Source organism: Leguminivora glycinivorella, chromosome 20, assembly GCF_023078275.1.
Source record: "Leguminivora glycinivorella isolate SPB_JAAS2020 chromosome 20, LegGlyc_1.1, whole genome shotgun sequence".
In the NCBI taxonomy this organism is placed as follows: Eukaryota; Metazoa; Arthropoda; class Insecta; order Lepidoptera; family Tortricidae; genus Leguminivora; species Leguminivora glycinivorella.
In genome coordinates this window covers 2,105,683-2,125,812 of record NC_062990.1, presented here as the reverse complement: position 1 = coordinate 2,125,812, position 20,130 = coordinate 2,105,683, and the positions used below count along the sequence as shown (strand labels likewise).

Below are 20,130 nucleotides of genomic sequence, written 5' to 3'. Positions count from 1 at the left end.
CGATTCCCGGCTTGGCCACCAGTGGGCCTTGTCGTATTTTCTTTCGTGTATGATATCTATTTCAATTTATAAGATAGCACTACCTTAATTTGCGGCTTCTCCCACTGCTCAATGTTTTCCTCCTTGATCTCGAAGTAAACTCGCTCGATGCGTTTAGAGCCGCCCATGATCTCGATACGGCCGAGGAAAGGCTCGAAATAGTTCAGGACGGAGCCAGCGGTTTCCAGGAATCGGGCCAATCTAAAGGAAAAACAACGAACAGTTCGTTAAACTAAAGACATATAAAACTCCGTATAGACAGATAAAGTCTAAGAAAAAACGTACCTCAGTACCATACAGAAAAAGGTACAGTGGCCTAGATGGCATTACACCTTTGGGGTACGCTCAGGATGGCGCTAATATTAATATTTGACATTTTAACACATATCAAGCTAACAATATGGGCCAATTTGTCAAAACTGAGGTTCAAAAGTTTTAAGCTTGTGTCGAGAGATGGCAGTCTATGCACTGTGATTATACATTTTACTTTGACAGTAACTCTCTATAATACTCGATCGTCTTTGGTTAAACTAATAATTTAATAGTAAAGTATAAACCAAGAACGATTTAATACTGGATTGACAAAGCCCATACAAATAAGCGTACCCCTGAAATGTATGGGCCTTTTAGGCTTAAAACTAGATCGCAGCCTGGAAGTGGCCAAAATCATTTTTTCCCCAAATATTTTTGCATGTTTGCATGTTTTATAAGAACAAATGACATATTTCTTTATTTTAAAATCATGATAATATGTTGGGCTGTTACTGTTGCTATCTACTGGGCATCTACGGTTGTACTCACGTTATTTATCACGACATGTTTCGGGCCATTTTGGGAGCCCCTCTTCAGGTTAAACACCGTGAGTTCCCTGATCTGGGTTATTTTCAGTTACCTAGGTTCATTGGGCATGTGCTCTGAGAGGTTGTTGAGCAGGATGGCCAGGTTGCAGTTAGTGTCTAGATGACTCCACAGATGGCGCTGTACTCACCTAGGTTCGTTAGGCATGTGCTCGGAGAGGTTGGTCAGCAGGATGGCCAGGTTGCAGTTAGTGTCTAGATGACTCCACATATGGCGCTGTACTCACCTAGGTTCATTGGGCATGACTATTGTGCTCCGAGTGGTTGGTCAGCAGGATGGCCAGGTTGCAGTTAGTGTCTAGATGGCTCCACAGATGGCGCTGTACTGACCTAGGTTCGTTAGACATGTGCTCTGAGAGGTTGGTGTGCAGGATGGCGAGGTTGCAGTTAGTGTCTAGATGACTCCACAGATGGCGCTGTACTGACCTAGGTTCGTTAGGCATGTGCTCTGAGAGGTTGGTGTGCAGGATGGCGAGGTTGCAGTTAGTGTCTAGATGACTCCACAGATGGCGCTGTACTCACCTAGGTTCATTGGGCATGACTATTGTGCTCCGAGTGGTTGGTGAGCAGGATGGCGAGGTTGCAGTTAGTGTCTAGATGACTCCACAGATGGCGCTGTACTGACCTAGGTTCGTTAGGCATGTGCTCTGAGAGGTTGGTGTGCAGGATGGCGAGGTTGCAGTTAGTGTCTAGATGACTCCACAGATGGCGCTGTACTCACCTAGGTTCATTGGGCATGACTATTGTGCTCCGAGTGGTTGGTCAGCAGGATGGCCAGGTTGCAGTTAGTGTCTAGATGACTCCACAGATGGCGCTGTACTCACCTAGGTTCATTGGGCATGTGCTCTGAGAGGTTAGTGAGCAGGATGGCCAGGTTGAAGCCGATCTCCTTCGCGGGCTCGTGGAAGCGGTCGCAGAACCCGATGTAGTTCATCTTGCCGTCGTGGTTCGTCTCTATTTCTCTCTTGCAATATATAGTGACTTATTCACACAGCAGATGGCGCTTTTAAGAATGCTAAACTACCTCCATCTCAATATAAAGTGTCTTAATTACGCAATTTAGGGCTCTTTTAGGCATTCTAAATCTCTCTCTCTCTCTCAATATATTTAGGTAGTATCTTTATCACACGATAGATGGCGCTTTTCAGCAGATAGTGTCTAGATTACTCCAAAGGTGGCGCTGTTTTGAACTTTTTTTAATTTTTTTCTTTTTGTATAATGTTGACTCACCTAGGTTCGTTAGGCATGTGCTCTGAGAGGTTGGTGAGCAGGATGGCCAGGTTGCAGTTAGTGTCTAGATGACTCCACAGATGGCGCTGTACTCACCTAGGTTCATTGGGCATGTGCTCGGAGAGGTTGGTCAGCAGGATGGCCAGGTTGAAGCCGATCTCCTTCGCGGGCTCGTGGAAGCGGTCGCAGAACCCGATGTAGTCCATCTTGCCGTCGTGGTTCGTCTCGCAGCAGGCGAGGAGGAACTCTATTTCTTCGCTGTGGAGATGAAAAATGGTTCAGGTTTTTCCATGTTCAAGGCGTTACTATAATTATTACAGAATGAGACAACTCTTAAAAATACATTCTTAACTCTTACGGTTATCGAGTTATTAAAAAAAAAAAAATGAACACGTGTGTGACAGCCTTTACCACTTCCCAATGTTATTTGTTTTGACATGTGCCGTCAATCACTTGACACTAACTTGAATATTATTCTTAAGGGTCTCTCGCACAAATTAATTCATTTATTATGTATGAAAACGATGAAATAAATGTTTATGCTAATTTAACTAAAAGTGATATACAGGGTGGTTCCTGATAACGAACCTAACGACATATCGAATTTAACGGAAAACGGTGTATAAACTTTTACTAACGTCAATTTCAATTGGATATTACTTACGGAGTATAACTCTTCTGCTGTTCCATCTTCTCCTTAAAGTCCTTAGGCAGCACCCAGCCGTCGCTATTAGCGTCGATCTCCATGAAACTGGCGCTCGAAGTCAGGTCCTTGAGCTTCAGGAACATGTCGAAGTATTTGAGGATCAGCTCCACATTGCCAGCGCTTTCTACGAGCGTGTCCACCATCTGCTTTCCGATTGTACCTGAGGAACGGCAAATGGGTGAATCAACTTCTTGCTTTTTGAAAAATTGCCCTTATTTATTATTAGTTCTACTTTTTAACGCCCGACGCAAAAACGATGGGGTGTTATAAGTTTGTCGTGTCTGTCTGTCTGTTTGTCTGTCTGTGGCATCGTAGCTCCCGAACGGATAATAAATTAACGGATAACAAGTATAAATTAATTACACTAAATGTAAATATAATTTTCTTATCACATTTAGTCGAAGTATACTAAATTTCGCTGGCAAAGAAAAGTAGATTCACTCAAATGTGATTGATTTGGGAAACAAAAAATAGTCAATAGTCACTGAATCTACGGTTGTACTCACGTTATTATATCGCTATTCCCACCCCCGTCCTATCCGCGCGCGCAGCGGGCGGAGCGGCGGGCGGCGCGGCCAGTTCACGGAGTTTAGCCGTCGCGTGAACATGATACAGAGTGTAACAAAAATGGTGGTGATCCGTTTAATGGCGTACTCAGTATCGTATTCTTATCAGGAAAAAGTAGAAGAAAAATTTTTTTTCGCTAAAAAAATTTTCACTTTTGTATGAGCCGGGCCGCGCGAATCGGTCGAATCTCCATACAAAGATAAAAAAATTTTTTGCGAAAAAAAATTTTTATCCTACTTTTTCCTGATGAGAATACGATACTGAATACGCCCTTAAACGGATCACCACCATTTTTGTTACAACCTGTATGCCTGAAGAGGGGCCTCCGAATTGGCCCGAAACATGTCGCAGCAATAGCGATATAATAACGTGAGTACAACCGTAGATTCATTAATTATTTGAATATGTCTCACGAAAGTTTAACGTGTATAGTCAATAGTCCCTCCGCTCGGAAGAAGATGATACATGACTTACCATTGACAACGTTTCCTTCAAGCATAGACAACATCATGGTAATCATGTCCTTCTGTAGATTGAGGAGTTCCTTCAGCAAGTCTACTTGGGACGAATGCTTGGACAGTTTATCTTGCATGTGGGAGAACAGGAACAAGAAACCTCCTACAGCGTCCCACAACCTGCAAACAAGAACATATACTTAACATTTGTTTCAATGTAGGTAAGTTCTAAATAGTCGAGAACTGAACAAAAATAGATACTACTGTATGCATATCATCATAAATTAAATATAACAAGATCATACCATCCCATACATTAAAATGCGACCGCCTAAGACCGCGCTTACACTCCACCACACATAGATGGCGCCACAAAAAAAATGTCTTGTAGCTTTCGATTATACTTGTAGATGGCGTTAAGTGTCACTTTTGACATAGATTTACGGCTCGGAATTGACACTTAATGCCAATCTACAAATAATCGGTGGCAACAAGGCATTTTTTGTGGCGCCATCTATGTGTGGTGGAGTGTAAGCGCGTTCGTAGGCGGTCGCATTTTAATGTATGGGATGGTATGATCTTGTTATATTTAATTTATGATATCATTCTAATGTCACTTATTAGTTAATTGTCTCGTACAATTTAATATGTCTCTCCTACAGTGATCTAATATCTTAAATTAAAATAAATAACAGTGCGTGGAGGTCCGCGCGAAAGAAGTGAAACTTCCTAACATAACCTCAAAAACATTTTGTGTAGTGATCCATCTTTTAACTGTTTGAAATATTTTACATAAACTAACCATTCCACCATTCAAAACCATTCTGGAGAGTCTGTTCTGTTACTGACTGAGTGAATAAGTGAATGAATGAAATGAGTGAGTGTGTTGAGCGCAACGACACTAACACAATGTTACGCGCTGAGCAACGTAACAATGACTTAGTGTTGCGCACTCTCAGTTGGAAGTCGCAATAGAGGTTTCACTTCAAAAAAACATTTCAATGTAACGTGAGCAAGTATTATAAGACATTGTTACACAGATTGACTGAGGCCCACGGTAAGCTCAAGAAGGCTTGTGTTGTGGGTACTCAGACAACGATATAAATAATATATAAATACTTATTTACATAAAAAACATCCATGACTCAGGAACAAATATCTGTGCTCATCACACAAATAAATGCCCTTACCGGGATTCGAACCCGGGACCGCGGCGCAGCAGGCAGGGTCACTACCGACTGCGCCAGGCCGGTCGTAACAGAGTCGTAAAAGTAAAGTAAGTTTTTTTTTGTGCAATTTTCTTCTGATCGAATTCTAGTCAAACCTCATAATCATATCATTGAATAGAATATCTTGATGTACTTTCCGACAACGTTGAAATTCTTCGAAGCCATACTTTTCCGCAAAGTTTATCAAAATCATTTAATATTAAGGGGGTACTCACACTTTATAAATGCAGGACTATTAAATACCTGGAATGCGCTAACGCCTGCTGATTCTGCGTACACGGGCCCTGGATGACTTCAGTGAGCGTGTTGAACACTTGGGACGCTACCCCGATGGCCTTGAAGAAGTTGGCCTTGCCCGCCGGGTCGATCAGTTCCTGTAAAGTATTATCACCATAAGTACTAGAAGAAATAGAAGGAGAAGAAACAGACGTTAAGAGAATACGGTAGCGAAAATGCTAAAATGGAAAGGAGCCGCTTTCAACTTGGGAATTTTAGTTAAATATACAAGTGTTATTAACTAGATTTATCGAAAAAAAATTGTCCCTTAAGAACAACTCAGTCAAAAGATATTTCAAAAAAATCTTTAAAATCGAGGTTCCGCTCTCGACTCTTTCCTCCTTCAAAACTTAATCAATCGGCACGAAATTTGAGAATCTGAATAACAATGAAAAAATCATATCGGACCGTTTAGCTTTTTTGGTTAATTGTTACCAATCTTGAGTATCACACCTTTATTTGCGCCACAATGAAAAAGGCCGTTTTTAAATCATTATATTATTTAATTTATTTAATTGTATATTAAATAATAATAAATAATGAATAATAATTAAGCAATAAATATGAGTTTGGATAGCTACACATCGAGCCACGGGCCAGCAAATATATGATGCATATATACAAGGTTGATTATATAAAAAATATAATAATGATCTGAAAGATAATCACCCTTATAGCATAATGGATTTATCCAAGTTTGAAGTTAAGCGACACAATTTTCTAATTTTAGAGTTACCCCAAAAACCGGTGCCATATGGCATGATAGGGTGTACATTAGCAAAGTTAATTCTAATTATCTGACACTATTACTTCAGTAAGTCGTACTTAATGTAATAAGAAGCGCTGGTGGCCTAGCGGTAAGAGCATGCGACTTTCGATCCGGAGGTCGCGGGTTCGAACCCGGCTCGTACCAATGAGTTTATCTGAACTTATGTGCGAAATGTCATTTGATATTTACCAGTCGCTTTTCGGTGAAGGAAAACATCGTGAGGAAACCGGACTAATTCCAATAAGGTCTAGTTACCCTTCGGGTTGGAAGGTCAGATGGCAGTCGCTTTCGTAAAAACTAGTGCCTACGCCAAATCTTGGGATTAGTTGTCAAAGCGGACCCCAAGGTCTCATGAGCCGTGGCAAATGACAACGCGAGGAGGATGATGAAGACGTAATGTATAAAACTCCCGTGAGACTCATACATATTTAAAAATATTTTAAGCGGGTTACTCACGTATTAAGTCGATATAGCGTTCGACATGTTTCGGTCCAATTTCGAGAACCTTTCTCAAGAGTAGCGACCCCGCCTTTACATGTCGAGAGCGCGACGCATACTCATACTGCGTCGCGCTCTCGACATGTAAAGGCGGGGTCGCTACTCTTGAGAAAGGTTCTCGAAATTGGACCGAAACATGTCGAACGCTATATCGACTTAATACGTGAGTAACCCGCTTAAAATATTTTTAAATAAGACGTAATGTGATAAAAATTCGTCAGTTTTTGTTAGAAACGTACCTTGCTAGAATAATGCCAGTAGAAGTCCATGATAGACTCCTGTAGTCGCAGCAGGTAGTCGACAGTGCAGATGACTACGTTTACCGTAGTCGTGTTACCGGCTTGAGTACGGAGGTAGTTCTGCCATTCTGTGTAACATAATAATTTGTGTTAGTACTCTATAAATATTATTCCTGGTTACTAATAGGCTAGTTTCCTACTAGTCAAATCAGCTTCTTTTTAAGAACTGTCAAAACGCTTTGCTAATATGGAATTACTATGAAATACTGAGGAGTGACGTCACGGTCAATTCATTTACTTTATATCTTTCTCTTTGACTTATTAAAAATAGAAATTATGTTAAAACATAACTACTGCCCATATTTTTCTTCTAATTATGTGGTGCTTTATTTCGTGCACTGCATAAAATATTTAATTTTAACTATAGGAAACTAGCCTATTGTTGTTATGTATTTTTCTTATACCACGTCGGTGGCAAACAGGTATACGGCTCGCCTGATGGAAAACGATCACCGTAACCTATGGACGGCTGCAACTCAAGGGGTGTCATATGCGCGTTGCCGAAACATTAGAAACTTGTACACTCATTTTTTGAAGAACCCCATACTGTAGTTCATCGGGAATACCTCGACAGGCTCATTCCACAGCCGGAGCGTTCGTGGGAGGAAATTACTCTGAAACCGCACGGATATAAACATAAACGAATATTATATCTTTTTGGAGTTGGAATAGTTTTATGATCCTACATATTATGTAAACTGCATGATAGGTTAGGTATGTTGTAAATATTGTATGTATTTTTAGTTTATAAGTATATAATATAATAATGCAGTGCCCTGACAGGGTTAGTGGTAATAGTACTGATTTCTAGTTATAAGATCCAACGTAAACCCACATAAGCAGGAAATAAATGAATCATGAATTAGTACAGATAGCTAAAATGGTGGCCAAGAGTAAGTCCATTTATAATTTTAAAAACAATGAGCTAGCATGCATTAATTTTGTTATAATTTGTCATGATATTCCATCAATACTTCAATACTGCATTTAAGAATTTACTAAGTTAATATTAGACTATAGGTTTGTTCACACAACATACATACGTTTACCCAAGTACTCGTACGAAGACCGGTTGACGACACATGACGTCACACACATACGTCACGGCCCCCCGCGCCTACCTACATTAGACTGCACCTTACAGCCGAAGCGGCTACACATATATCTGTATAGCTTTATCGAAATTACCTAAACTACTTGTACCTAGTTATTAAGTTAATAAAAAGAAGATAGTACTATCCTGGAGTTCTTCATTCTTCATAAGAAGATCTTATATTGAGGAGTACACCGAACAGGTTTTATTTGGCGCAGTCAGTAGGATTTGATGCTACGCTGTATGAAGGTCTTGCTCAAGTGGGTACCTAATATGAAAAACGTTGAGGTACGAGGAAGGTCAATTATTGACCTATTATATGCTTACCCAAGTTGTGACCTTCACAGGTCAGTTGTATGAATCGGAACAGTGCACATGTGAATTCAGCGTCATGCATGTTCTTTTCACCGGCTGCACCTTCCAAACCAACTCCCAGACCTGAAAATACACAAAATATAGTTTAGTTTCATATTTAAAATACTTGAAACTACGAAAAGAGTTAAGACAGATCATACAATAAGTTTATTTCACACGCACCTCGCAGATTCTCTCGCAAAAAAATATGAAGAATTAAGAATTAAGATAAATGCGCAAGCATGCTTTTCTTCCTAGTTCTCATTGATTGATTGATTGATTACTCTGATATTTAATAAATAAACATTCTTTCGTGACTCTAAAAATAAATGATACCTAAACAAGAAATGTAAGAAAAAATATTTACCTTCAGCTTTAGTATTCCTCTCGAAAGCGTCTAGATCCAGCACAGAGCAAGAGTTCATGAGGCCAGCGATCGACGTGAAGAAACCGACGTCCTTCTTGTCTTTCAGGTGGTTTAGCATACCCTACAACAAATAAAGAAACCCTTAAGACTTTTACTATATAGGTACAAGCTCTGATAACTTCAGGGGGGTTACCATGAAGTGCTAAAGCCGTTCAGTTTAGGTTGAGAGAAAGGGACGAAGCTATAGCAGTTCCATAGCTCCGTCCCTCTCTCTCAACCTAAACTGAACGGCTTTAGCACTTCATGGTAGCCCCCCAGGTTTACTTTGAACGCGCATCTTGTTCCAAGTAACACTAAATGGTAAAGATTCCGTCCAGATGTATAAGCATGGTCGCGCGATAAATGATAAAACATCTGGCTGTCCCTATCGCACTTACAAATAGTGCGATAGGGACGGTCTGATGTTTTATCATTTATCGTGCGACCATGCTTGCCTGCAAGTTTTCCTGCGCGTGATACACAATGGCTGCTTAAACTGCCTGTGAAGTCTTTCAATGAGTCCGTTGCAGGCGGGATGATACACTGTCGTACGTCTGTGTTTGATTTTTTTCCATCTTCTTTTTCATCCGCTTGTATTTGATTTCCATCTACTACGATCCTGATGAACTACTTTTCGCTAGTATACATAGAAATAATTACCATTTGTATATCAATATTGCGTCCGCGTAGTATAGAGATGCCAAGCTGTAGTCTTCATAACTATATCACTGGGTAAGCCTTTAGAAGCTGAGATATGTAATATCTACATATACATAGACATAAAGACAGACAGACATACAGACAGATATGTAGGAGGTAGGGCATAGCAAATGATATTCCGCTTTGTGTGGTAGGGCACAGCACAGCGGATATCGTCTCGCTCGAATCTAGAGCAGAGCCCAACTGGGGTAGTACCTCCGCCTTACAGAAGACCGCAGCCTAATAGCACTAGACCCTACTCATAGTGTTGCTGCCGGTGAGTAAGGCTGCCAGAGCTCAACGAGGGTGCGGTGTGCTGATGACGGGAGGACTTACGGAACTAACTTGTTCCGTCTATTGTCCTTTGAGTCGTCGGCAATCCGAACCCTCTTTAGAACGTGTACACTCCTTTTTGCTGTGTACTTAACACAGCAAAAGGGAATGTACAAGTTTCTAATGGGGTGGCAACGCGCATGTGACACTGTTTGAGTTGCAGGCGTCCATAGGTTACGGTGACCGCTTTATATCAGGCGGGCCGTATGCTTGTTTGCCATCGACGTAGTATAAAAAAAAGACATAATGTAGATACTTTTAAACCATTTAAAAGCTAATATATACATAGAAATAGTTACCATTTGTATGTCAATATTGCCTCCGCGGAGTATAGAGATACCAAGTTGCAATGTCTTCATAACCATATCACTAGGAATGCCTTTAGAGGCTGAGATGTGGAGTAGCACCATTTCCGCCACCCCACGGTCAGCGAGGCGGGATTGATGGAAGAGAAGCTTCTGTTTTTCCATTTCTTGCTCCTGTAATATAAAGGAAAGAAATAGTACATTAGTTTCATTCCGATGTAAGTGCGGAAATGTTCGAAACGAGTGGCGATAAATTACAACACGATCGAAATGAGTGTTTTGAATCGACACGAGTTACGAATTCCCTATTTGGGTGAATCAATTTTTTCTTGCCTCTTATTGCCATGGTTACGGTCCCCTGAGTCACGCTGATTTATGCAAAATTATGCTACTTAAACTATGCAAACATGCATTTTTCTGATGTTAACAAGCCCTTTCCTTAATTTGCCACCTACAAACATGGACTACATGCATGCTTGCATAATTTCAGTAGCATAAATTTTGCATAAAACCAGCGTGACTCAGGGGACCGTAACCATGGCAATAACAGGCAAGAAAAAGTTGATTCACCCATTCACACGTGCGACATTTTTCAGTACATACAGCGTTTGAAGTTTTGTCCTGACAAGAACCGTAAGTAGTGTTTTACGAACTAGTGCGGAAAAAACTACCATATGAACTGAAAAAATAGTTAAATACAATTGACAGTTTGTTGATATTTAATCACAGTTTTATACTGTGTGGTAATTGATAAATAGACCTCGTATAAATCGATAATTGTGATTGTAATATAGTGATTGTGATGTAATATAGTGGCAGACCACATATTTTGTGCTATTTTAATTACAGTTCAATGTTTTATTACATACCATTAAAGCATCCATAGTTGTCAGCTTGAAATTCGATAATAACATTAGCAACAAAATTATACCTAAATTTTTACAAACACAATCAGAGTAAGATAAGTAAGTGTGAAAGTACTTACATGTATACTAGCTTTGCTCTCTTCTTCCCCGGCCGCCTCCGCCTCCCCGCCCCCCTCTTCTTCCTCCCCGCCCCCTTCTTCTTCCTCTTCTCCGCAGGACTTCGCTATGATGTGTGCGTACGACATGTATAGGGGATCCTCCTGTGGAAGTAACATTTGTGGGTGAATTCATTGTATTTACGGAAAGGTTCTAAATATTAAGTTTCGTTGCAAAACAAAATTCGTAGAAATTTCATAATTCCCTTGGGTGAACGATTTTCTTATAACTCCCGCTCCACCCACTTGCAATAGCACATTAAGGGTGATGAAAATCACTATAAAATAAATTTAAAAGTGGAAAATGTCTGCCTTGGGTGAGACTTGAACTGCAAGGCAGACATTTTCCACTTTTAAATTTATTCTAAGCCTACACTGAGAGAAAATACAACCAGTTTTCATGTTCGTTCAACAAGTTTTTTGGTTAAAATAGCGCCTACGTGCTCTTTGGTTCTTGTCATTTGAATCGGCAATATATTTGAATCAACAAGTCGATTTTATAAAAACAACCTGACACATATTGTTTTAAACATACGTTTGGCTGATTCAAACGGATAAACCGCAACAAGTCGAACTTGTTAAATTCACAATGCAATTTTCTCTCAGTGTAACGGCATCGATTGCAGACGTTTCTGCTAATCAGAAGTTAAAATTTACTATAAAATACTGATTGTATTGAACATACCTGTAAAGCGCCGGACCGCTCAGTCATAGCCCCTCTACAGAAAGTGGTGACCAGCTGAGTGAGAGGGTCGGGTTTGCCTTCCTCTTCCACTACATCGCTCTTTTTCAATTCTGCATCTTCGAACGATTGCTGAAATGTGTAGTGTGTGTTAATCTTTAAGCACCTTTAGGTGTAAATGACACAATAACAAAAATATGCCTGTGTGGTGACGGGTTAAGAATTTCACCACCCCCTTTCTTCCCGTGGGTGTCGTAGAAGGCGACTATGGGATATGGGTTAAATTGTGGTGTAGGCGAGAGGCTGGCAACCTGTCACTGCAATGCCACAGTTTCGTTTTCTTTTAACCCCTTATTTGCCAAGAGTGGCCCTGAAGCTTTAGTAGTTTCATGTGCTCTGCCTACCCCTTTATGGGATACAGGCGTGATTGTATGTATGTATGTATGTAACAAAAATATTTCATTTGAACATGGATTAAATGAGCAGTTCCCAAAAACTTTGGACATAGCCACGTCAGCAATTTTTAATTGATCCTATTTTGTTACCAACATTTAGTAAAATAAGTCGACTTTCATAATATGGGTGAATCAACTTTTTCTTGCTTTTTGCAAGAATTACCCTTACTTATTATTAGGTCTACTTTTGTGATTTTTAACCTTACCATCGTGAATAAAGATCCTTATTTCACGTATACCAATTACGGAAAAATTTAAAAACGATTCATTTTTAATTAAAACAATATGTGACCCAGTGGAAGAGACACTTTTTTCATACAAAAGTGAGGGACAGCTATGTCCACTGGGTCACTGCTCGAAACAAAGTTATAAAATAGGAAATCCTATAATTACATGTTGTATTGCGTAGCTATTATATTTGTCTTTAATATAATAATTATACATTAATTAGACTAAATCCCAATTAAATTTTCTGACCACATGTAGTCGATGTATGCGAAATTTTCCTGGCAAAGAAAAGTTGATTCACCCATATACATATATACAGGATAATTGTTATAATTAAGAAAATATAGATACTAGAGAACCTTAATGACGAAATAAAACTTACAAAAAAAATCCAATTCATCAAATAAATCTTGGTAACAAAATAGGAATAAAATCAAATGATTTAACTTGATGAACTGCTGAAATAGTATTCATCCTAATAGAAATTTCTTGGTGTAAATCTACCTGTGTCTGTTACTTTATGTATGATGAAAAAATAAAAAAAAAGATAAAAAGATAATAGTACACTGTGCAACAAGGGGAGGAAGTTGAATATTACTAACGAGAGTAAGTTAAATCGCGACGGCTTGCCGGAGCGATTTAAGGACTCGAGTTAGTAATATTCATACTCCCCGAGTTACACACAATGTTTTTCATCACATTTGCTGTTTAAAGGTATCATTGCGTCTACGTGTACTGAAGCATAATGTACTATTTTATTCCCAAGGGAATAATGGATTTAGTTTTAAAAATTAATACAATCCATACAATACTTCAGGCAAAGGATGTTTCAATCTGCCAAGGATTTTTATTGCACAACCAAAATTTGACTATTAAGCTACTAAATATATTATACGGTATGAAAAATGCATTTTATTTATGTTTTACAATTATTTCAGTGTGTTTTGCATTTATTTCGCAAATTTAACTCAGATAAATCGTTATAATTTACAATCTGACAATATGTTCTCGACTCGCGCTTGACCGAGTGCCAGCGCGAGGCGCCCACCGTTGCCTAGCAACGGAGAGTACAACAGATGAAAATTAATGAATGAATGAAAAATAAATAAAAATTTAGTTCAATTATATGATTTATATGCTTTTTTGAACATTGCATTTAATTTATATGCAGGATTTTCGTGTTTATTTCAATAACAATGGAATTTAATATGAATAATCTGATATAGATGAAGATACACTACTGGTCTTTGCGCCGTCATTGCGTTGAAGGTTTTGCCTTATGACTTACTTTTTGTATTTTTCTCTCAAATGTGATGAAAAACATTGTGTGTAACTCAGGAGGTAAGGATATTAAATACTCGTGTCTATATTAACTCCAGCCTGCGGCTGTCGTGAATATATCAGGACACTCGTATTGAATGACCCCCTTACCTCCCTTGTTGCACAATGTACTATTTCATCACACTCGCAATGTAAAAAATATGTAAATAGATGTAAAAGAGTTAAGTACGGTACAAGAAATGTCATTATTCCCTTGGGAGAGCAATTTTTCTATAACTCACGCTCCGCCTGCGTGCAAAATCACATTTAGTGTGCGAGTGTGATGAAGAAGAAATTTGTTCATGACGCTCACAAATACGTACGTACGGTCACGGACTTTAATTGTTGATCAACTTCTAGCTCATTTTATACTGGACATATCATAGTTAAACATAGTTAAGCTATGACGTTCCAGTATAAAATGAGCTAGAAGTGGATCAACAATTAAAGTCCGTGACTGTACATGTACACAAGAAAAGAACAAAAAAAAAACAGAGAACAGAACATTAAGTGCGCATCACGAAATGGACTCAACTCAGCATGATGATAACAGTTTAATACATGAAATAATACCACTTACCGTCAAATCTTCGATCATGACCTCTTGTCCGATGTTTTCCTCTTCCAACCACAACTCATAATACGTCCTTGCGAATATATTACATGCTCGGTGCCTGTTCAAAAGTAATATTAATCTGTTAAAAATCTATAATTGACGATATTTTGATTGAGGAAACAATTTCTACCCTTAAGTTCTAATTCCAGATTATGAAATATATATCCAAATAATAGTATATACACGAAATAGGTACTAATGAATTTCTAAATATAATCAGCAACAGAAATCGCTAAGCGAGCAAGGTATTTCTTTTTTATATTGGAGACCCCTTACACAGATCAACTTAGCCCCAAACTAAGCATAGCTTGTACTATGGGTGCTAAGCGACGATATACATGCCTAAATAGATAAATACATTCATATATACATAGAAAACATCCATAACTCAGGAACAAATATCTGTGCTCATCACACAAATAAATGCCCTTACTGGGATTTGAACCCAGGACCGCGGCTTAGCAGGCAGGGTCACGACCGACTGAGCCGGACCGGTCGTCAAAATTCAAAGCTGAAACATAATTTATTTGTTGCTAATGTATGTAATAATGTTAAGATAACTATGAATACTTCGCCCGCTGAATGAGGCGTAGGGTTAGAGCCGGCGTAGTTTTATTTGACGTTCATAAGCGCATTGTATATGCCTACTTGGAAAATAAATATTTCATTTCATTTCGATTCATTCACGTCCCAGACCACGCATAGTTCTTAGATCAAATTAAACTATTTTCTCAGAAAATATTTTAATTTGTATTTTTTAAGTAGTCTCACTACTATCCATACTAATATTATAAATGGGAAAGTGTGTGTCTGTTTGTTTGTCCGTCTTTCACGGCAAAACGGAGAGACGAATTCACGTGATTTTTTAAGTGGAAATTGTTGAAGAAATGGAGAGTGACATAGGCTACTTTTTGTCTCTTTCTAATGCGAGTGGAGCCGCGGGCTAAAGCTAGTTATACTATAAACAATAAATAAAAGTCATATACAAAGAAAAAATGACCAATACCGGACGGATGCCTCAACGGAGGCATCCGGTTAAGTGCGTTTTCACATTATCTGATCCGATATCGGATGTAGGACCGTCATCCCATACATTACAGGCGCCATCTTGGATTTTTGACACTGAAATCCGGACTAACGGAGTACGCCGGTTCGAATCCAGCTTGGAACACTTGGAAGCATTGGTCATTTTTAACCGCCTTCCAAATCTCAAAGGAAGGGGTTATCAAGTCGTCTGTATGTTTTTTATTTTTTTATTTTTTATTTTTTTTAATGTTTGTTCCTCGATATCTCCGTCGTTACTAGACCGATTTTGAAAATTTTTTTTTTGATTGAATGTATATGCATACAGATTGGTCCCATTATTCTCAGAACCCAGTTCTGATTATGGGATCCTGGAGAAATCGAGGGAACTCCTCAAATATGAAAGGCATACATATGGTGATTTTTGTGTTTTTAAAGGAACAGCATGCATTTACGTACGGAACAGTGACATTTGGTGCAGTGGAACTCCTGATGATGGTCAGAATGGAACTCCTCAAATCTGAACGGCACACTTATAGTGACTTTGGTATTTTTATAAGAACAGCATGCACTTACGTCCAGAACAGTGATATTTGTAGCAGTGGAATTGCTGATGATGGTCAGAACGGAACTCCTCAAATCTGATCGGCACACTTATAAAGACTTTGGTATTTTTATAAGAACAGCATGCACTTACGTCCAGAACAGTGACATTTGGTGCAGTGGAACTGCTGATGAAGAGTGAGCCGCCCCTAGTTAGAGTTCCGTTCTGATAATCATTCTCATCTGTAAGTACTTCAGAATCATCCAGATTTCAAAATTGGTTCAGAAATGACGGAGATATCGAATAACAAACATATACAGACGAATTGATAACATAATCCAACATTTGAAAGTATTTATCACCAGAACCCCAAAGGAAGGCGGTTTCTTTTTTCTTAAAAATTATTTCTTTGTATATGACATTCATTTCACATTCGGTGTCGTAGAAGGCGATTGTGGGATATGGTGTAAATTGTGGAGTAGGCGAGAGGCTGGCAACCTGTCACTGCAATGCCACAGTTTCGTTTTCTTTCAACCCCTTATTTGCCAAGAGTGGCACTGTAATGTTAGCAGTTTCATGTGCTCTGCCTACCCTTTTATGGGATACAGGCGTGATTTTATGTATGTGTATGTATTCATTTAATGTTCACGCATAGTTCAACAAATAGTACTTATAGTAATAGTTCAATCAACACACCGACTCATCTTATAAAGGTGCTGCGACCGTAGGCAGGCGACGGCGGCGCGCTTCCTCGCCGCACAGAGCAATCTCTTCCAGTTATCACACCGGGGGGGTGGCTTGGTAGCCTGTCAGTCCGGGCAGCGTGCAAGGGCAAGGGCTGTTAGGGAGGTTATTTGTTATACATGCGCTGGGGAAAAGGTTCTAAGGTCACTCTAAGACCAAATTAAATTATTTCCTATGAAATATTTTAATTTGTGTTTTTAGTAGACATACTACTATTATTTTAACTATAAACTGAAATAAATGTCATATAAAAAGAAAAAATGACCAAGGCCTCCAAGTGTCCAATGCTGGATTCGAACCAGCGTACTCCGTTATAGCCACGGATGCCTCAACCACTCGGCCAACTGGTCACGGCGGCAAGGGTCGAAATTTTCAAGTATATGATACAATTACCGAAGGCTTACGGCGCCTCCTGGCCATCTCTGAGGTAGAACCGGAACTAGTTCGACCTTGAAAATTTCGACCCTTGCCGCCATGACCAGTTGGCCGAGTGGTTGAGGCATCCGTGACTATAACGGAGTACGCTGGTTCGAATCCAGCATTGGACACTTGGAGGCCTTGGTCATTTTTTCTTTGTATATGACATTTATTTCAAATTTATATGTTCTAAGGTTATAAATTTAACCTGTAGACCTTTGGTATACCTACCTTCAAAACTATCTCCTATTCCTGCTTTTTTGGCAGGTGTTTTGTACAACTACATTATTTTTTACTGTGTAAAAAAATCACGTGATAATCCATACTAATATTATAAACGGGAAAGTGTGTGTGTCTGTTTGTTTGTCCGTCTTTCACGGCAAAACGGAGCGACGAATTGACGTGATTTTTTAAATGGAGATAGTTGAAGGGATGGCGAGTGACATAGGCTACTTTTTGTCTCTTTCTAACGCGAGCGAAGCCGCGGGCAAAGTATTTTAATAAAAAAACTTAAAAAGATAATATAACAACTTAAAACAAAACAACGAAAAACATCAACTAGGGTTAATAAGATACACAGTACACACAATACACATCTTTAAGTTAGCGTATCGAATCACGTAATCCGACATGAAGTATCTTTTAAATTTGTTAAACAATTACAATAAAGTTAATGAAATCTTCACACAAAACTCATCCTCAAAACTGTAAACTTAAGAACCTTGTAAGAGAATGTAAGGATAGACATCTGAAGCAGGCGATGACGGCTCGCTTCCGCTGAATAGATACCACGGAGCGATACACGTTCTTACTCATTTGTTGGGGATGGTCGATCTAGGGAGGAATCGATGGTAGTAAATAAATAACATAAAATATGTACACAGTAAAAATGAGTAAAAAAGAACAAAACAAAACTAAAATATTTGGTAGAGCAGTCTCGTTAACATAAATCCATCCAATCATAAAAAATAATATAGACAAAAAGTGGATAATATCTTCCTCCTTTCATTCTCGTAACTAGTTAGAACTAGTGAAAACTGATGAAATAAAACTATGGAAACGGATTAAATCGCGTATAATGAATTTACAATTCATCCCGACGTTTCGAACACTTTACAGCGTTCGTGGACAACGAGTGACGCTGTAAAGTGTTCGAAACGTCGTGATGAATTGTAAATTCATTATACGCGATTTAATCCGTTTCCATAGTTTTATTTCATGAGTAACTATCGCGGTAACCGAAGACAATATTAGTGAAAACTGAATTAGAACTAACCGAAATTTTGACAAATATAGAAACTTTTAGTATCACCATGAAATAGGCGCTGTCAGAAATGCAAAACCAGAACTAGATCCACCTAATAATTATTTTTTGGAACAGAACAGCATCTTGTAGATCTACCAATTTGTCTAAAAAGTACATCAATTTTTGATGCCATCTTTCAACTCACACTAGATGTCGCATTTGACATTGGGTTAGCAAATCACAAACAACTTACCATATGCAACCCAAAGAGTACTTTGCTCATGGCGACTATTCTTTCCACTGTGTCGTCGATGATCTTCGCTTTGGTTTCTGCTGTGTTATCAGCCACAGCTGCCTTGCTCTTTGAGCCTAGTTTGCTACGAAAAAAAATGGAGTCAATAATCATAGACAATCAATGAATACTATGTTAATTCTAATTAACACAAGTCAAATTATAATCTATTGAAAATATTTCAACTTGTGCTATCTTAAAGTAGTTACACCACTATATATATAAATTAAAAGCGAAATAAATTACACATATGAAAGAAAAAGTGACCAAGACAATAAATAGTATAAAATAGACTTTAAAGGGTGAAGTAGCCTATACAGCACGACATTGCTTTTATATCCTTGACACAAAAATGATCAGTCACGAAATCTGAATGATTGCGTCGACCTGCATTTTTGTCAGGGATATAAGGGATATAAATTAACTCGATGCCAGTTTTGTGACGACAATTAAGAATAAAATTTGTCTAAAAACCATTTTTTTTCATGTTCTCAATGTAGATTATTGCCTACAGTTTACGTAATTAACACAAAAGCAATATTTTTGTTGAAATTTCATCCTTAATTGTCGTCACAAAACTGACATCGAGTTAATTTTTGTTAAGAACTGTTACTAATTTTGTGTCCCAATTTTTGAAAATGCCCATAAAACTAGCTTCATGCCGACATCTATGACTATAAAAGCTACTAGATCTACAACGACATTTATTACTAGTCTTACTTAGGGCTGATTTTGTCAAGCCGCCTGAAAAAATTGACATAGTTGTCAAAAACTTACTCTTGTTGCTCTAAAAAAAAATACATTAGTCTATTTTCCAAATTTAGATATAGTAAATAAATTAAATATTGGGGACACCTCAACTTAGCCCCGAACTAAGCAAAGCTTGTACTATGAGTACTAAGCGACGATATACATACTTAAATAGATATATACATAGAAAACATCCATGACTCAGGAACAAATATCTGTGCTCATCACACAAATAAATGCCCTTACCGGGATTCGAACCCAGGGTCGCGGTTTAGGTACCGACTGAGCCAGACCGGTCGTCTTATATACAATCTAAATTTGGAAAATATATTAATATAATAAATAGTTGGAAAAAGGACCAGTTGATTCATGAAACCAGTTTTGGCGATTCGTTTAATCCAGTATTTACCTATACAGATAATGTTGCCAGGACATCTCGTCCGCAGGATCGATCTTATCAGGTAGCGTGAGTTGGATCTTCGCAAACTCAGCCACGTCTTGTTCTGACATTTTCTATAAATAACATAAAAAGGACACGTTAAAAATTTGGTAACAATTTTATGTGTTATTTGCCATCCTATTCAACAATCATAATACTGTTTCTCATAACATCTTATGCCATAATCACTTCTAGAATAGGGAAGACGACTACATAAAGTAATGTCATTCTGTTTAGT

General features: G+C 38.5%; 1 protein-coding gene across 1 annotated transcript in view; it reads right to left on the bottom strand.

Moving 5' to 3' along the window:
* Positions 1-20,130, bottom strand: part of LOC125236899 (ryanodine receptor) — a 302,209-nt gene that overhangs the window by 46,854 nt on the left and 235,225 nt on the right. Inside the window, exons 82-96 of the mRNA XM_048143817.1 lie at positions 19,863-19,966; positions 18,665-18,788; positions 17,887-17,999; positions 14,402-14,495; positions 11,822-11,950; positions 11,101-11,241; positions 10,110-10,289; positions 8,740-8,860; positions 8,346-8,456; positions 6,866-6,993; positions 5,327-5,457; positions 3,874-4,034; positions 2,791-2,992; positions 2,223-2,384; positions 84-240 (exon numbers count right to left, since the gene is read on the bottom strand). Coding sequence (XP_047999774.1) covers positions 84-240; positions 2,223-2,384; positions 2,791-2,992; positions 3,874-4,034; positions 5,327-5,457; positions 6,866-6,993; positions 8,346-8,456; positions 8,740-8,860; positions 10,110-10,289; positions 11,101-11,241; positions 11,822-11,950; positions 14,402-14,495; positions 17,887-17,999; positions 18,665-18,788; positions 19,863-19,966 — 2,058 coding nt within the window. The remainder of the gene's footprint in view (positions 1-83; positions 241-2,222; positions 2,385-2,790; positions 2,993-3,873; positions 4,035-5,326; positions 5,458-6,865; positions 6,994-8,345; positions 8,457-8,739; positions 8,861-10,109; positions 10,290-11,100; positions 11,242-11,821; positions 11,951-14,401; positions 14,496-17,886; positions 18,000-18,664; positions 18,789-19,862; positions 19,967-20,130) is intronic.